Here is a 3,440-nt window from a genome sequence, read left to right on the forward strand (position 1 = left end):
TAATAACTTTTATAATATTATTTCCATTTTTATCGTGAACTTTTATCTGACATTTATCTGAGTCCTTTCTAAGGATTGGAAGACTTGAAGAGAGAAGTCTAATATTTGATGATGAATGTTCTATATTCACACATTTCAACTATTACGTTTTACCAAAACTGTATAAAATCAACATAAATATTCTGTATGGTGTGTATGAATTAATGTTGAAAGAATCTCGAAGTAGGTGAAAACATATCAAATGTTTGTTTTATAGAATGAAATTGATACAATATGTTGGAAGTTAATTTGGACTAATATTTTTTTAAATAAAAAAATGTGGAGAAAGTAATAAAACAAATTCAAACTTGATTTGGGAGCTTTTAGCCTGGATTGCATGATAGTACTTTGTTTCAAAATTTATCTTGAAATGAAAAAAGTGATTGATCACGAGCCAAGTCGTGGTGCTCCCACTCCGCGAATCACGCAGCCATTTTGGGAATTAACAGTCACATGGAACTGTAATCACCATTTACCAAAACATGTCCCAGAAAAGAAACGGTAATTATAAAAAAAAACTCCAAAAATCATGTCACCATTCGGAAAAAATGTCTCACACCACTTTCACCAGTCCAAGTTAGCAAAATCAGAACCGGAAACACAAGAGAGGGAAACTCTACCATGTCATTTTTATTAACTGCTATTCACTCCGACAACAACAGATAAAAAAAAAACCTTCAGGACCTTTTTAAATCATGGCCTAATCTTGATACAAGTCAAAGCGTAAAAATATTAAAAAAAAAGACGCCGTTAGCGAGAGTCTTACGGCGGCACCTTGCAGGGACTAGGTGGCAGACTAGTCTTCCCGGTAGCAACAAGACGTTGCACGAAGCTCTCGATTCTGTTTGCGTTAGTTTCTTGCAGTAATCGTTTTCCACCAAACGGTAACGATTCCAGCACTCTCTCGTTCAGCACCTTCTCTTCTTTTCCTTCTCCCAAACCAAACGCCTGCATTATCAGACGCCGTTAATTAACTCCGTTATACACAATGGAAAGAAAAATGGTTGCATTTCAATTTTATCAGGATGAGGAAGTAGAGTTCAGTTCACTGAGACCGAGGCTATTAACTGAATCGAATTTCAATTAAAGATAGCATTAATGGCGTACCTGAATCCTGACATAATCTGTACGGTTCCAACAGAAGGCGTTCCCTAACATCTGGTCAACCGTTTCGGAAACACCGTCAAGCGCAATGTCAACCACCGTCGACGTGGAGCACTCACCGGCGGTGTTTATTCTCTTAGCCGGCGCTCCGTTTCCGATCGAGAGCACGAGGAGATCCTCCACGCCGTTCACCGACGGGAAGTCGCGCTTATTGTGGAGGACGTGCGTGACGGCCGCTGCCGCCGGGTTATTCATCACCAGGCCGCCGTCAACGGCGGCGCACGAGGTCTTACCGTCGACAGAGGCGAAATGGAATGGCGCGAAGAGGCCTGGCGTGGCTGAAGTGGCTCGGCACGCCTTCCAAAGGTCGAAGTTGAAACTCGGTGACTCGGATGCGTCGGCTCGGGAGAACACAAATGGCGCAGAACTCTTGAGGTCAAAGCAAGGGATGAGCAGAGGCTTACACGTGTCCTTTATAGTCAACAGCCGTCGCTCTTCCTCTTTTCTTTGGAAAACCCGCTTCAGCGCGTTTTCCATGCTCCGCGCTGAGAATCGGCGGCGGCGGCGGAACACGCCGGAGCGCTTCGGCTTGAACAGTTCGCTATTGCTCTCGGCGACGAAGTGGACAGCCTCACGGGCAGTGTAGAGAGGCCGGCCGAAGCCGTCGTCGGCGGTAATCATGGCGGCGAGGATGGCGCCAATGCCGGTTCCGGCGATGATGTCGAAATAATCAGCGACTTGCGCGTGGGGATCGCTGGTTTGGGCTCGGATCTGGTCCTCGAGATGGATGAGGGCTGCGCCGGAGACAATGGCGGTGGTTCCTCCGCCGTCGATACTGAGAATGCGGGTTTTGGATGTGGCTTCGTAGTGGGAAAGCCATTGCTGCTCGAGTTTGGAGAAGATCTCGAGTGTTACTTTGCTAAGCTCCATTGCGTTGAGTGTTATGGTGGTGGTGTTGGGTGCTTGAGTGCGGTAGAAGCAGAGGGAGGGAGTGAAAGGTGCTTTTGGCAATGAGGTAGTTATAATGGTTCTACATACGCGGTCCTTCTTCGTCCTTGTCGTTGATCTTTTTCTTCCTCTTCTTTTTTTTATTAGTGCGTCTATATTTATTTATTTATCATAGCCTTTTGTTTTTCTTGTGAATATTTAATTCATAAATTAAGAATTATTTATTTCACTCCACATCCTCTAGTCACTACTCTACACTACCCGTGTTGCCACTAACATCAGTTCACTATTGCTGCAGAGTGCGTGGTGAGAGTCTTACGTGTTAGACGTGTGTCTGCACGTGCAAGTGGGGTGTTATTTTGCGGGAAGCGCTTAACTCGCCATATCAGTCGCTTCTCTGCTACCTAATATATGTTTAAGGTTGGTCATATTGTTACTCTTGTTTTTTTTTTATAAATTCCTGTTTTGGAGTGAGTTCGTTTGAGTTTCCTTTTAAATTTTAATTATAATTGCCAGCTTTTTCTGTATTGCACACCATTGGGATGTGGAAGATCATCTCAGAATCTTCTGTGACGTTTCCTGAGCCTAGAATAAATCCAGTGTTTTTCCTCCTAAACTTTTACGCAGCTTCTACTAATATAGTACCTGTTTATTTTTGTGATAGCATAATATTGTAAAGTTTTATCTGAATTAACCGTTCACAGTTAAAAAAGAAACACGAAACAAACGTGTGTCGCTAAACTCAAACTATTTTATTCCTTTTTATCACCTGACTGGAAAAGGACGTGCAAAAAATAGGTTATTTGATGTGTATTTTTGCATAAAAATAATGGTTTACCTCAATTTATGTACTTTTGCTGCACTTCAAAGCACAAGACTGGAATTTCCTATTTTCTTTTTTTATCTAAATTAGTACGTTTTTCTTGTTACATTTTTGAAATTTGAATATCATGGATCGAACTACTATTCTTTCGAAAGAGATATTTTTGTGACTGTACGGCCAGAAAACATAATCGAAGAATCGGTTTGTAGAAATCTATAAATATAGATGTTTGTGTATATAATTAAATAGGACTTAAAGACATATCTTTTTGATTGATATCTTATCTCTGAACATCCTGCTCTTGGTTTTTCGCTCTCAAGATGAGTGGATGATATCTTTCCGTAGTTTTCTTCTTCGTCCTCTGCTATTTCAATATTCTATTATGAGATTTTCAGGTCTAAATCGAGTGGGGTTACCGGTTAAAAGTATTTTAATGTTCAAGTCAGATTTTTATCAATAAATTTATTTTACAATTAAGTATTAAAGCTCAATTAAAAACTTTTTTACATTTACGATTGAGTCTTTT

General features: G+C 41.0%; 1 protein-coding gene across 1 annotated transcript; it reads right to left on the reverse strand.

Moving 5' to 3' along the window:
- Positions 1-644: 644 nt before the first annotated feature.
- LOC124836510 (putative inactive patatin-like protein 9) lies at positions 645-2,094 on the reverse strand. The gene is made up of 2 exons (XM_047311680.2): positions 1,147-2,094; positions 645-987 (listed from the first exon to the last, which is right to left on the reverse strand). The coding sequence occupies exons 1-2, from the start codon at positions 2,071-2,073 to the stop codon at positions 802-804; spliced, it is 1,113 nt and encodes a 370-aa protein (XP_047167636.2). The 5' UTR covers positions 2,074-2,094; the 3' UTR covers positions 645-801.
- Positions 2,095-3,440: the final 1,346 nt, after the last annotated feature.

This window comes from Vigna umbellata, chromosome 5 (genome assembly GCF_029865625.1).
Source record: "Vigna umbellata cultivar VRB3 chromosome 5, Vumbellata_1.0, whole genome shotgun sequence".
NCBI classification, from domain to species: domain Eukaryota; kingdom Viridiplantae; phylum Streptophyta; class Magnoliopsida; order Fabales; family Fabaceae; genus Vigna; species Vigna umbellata.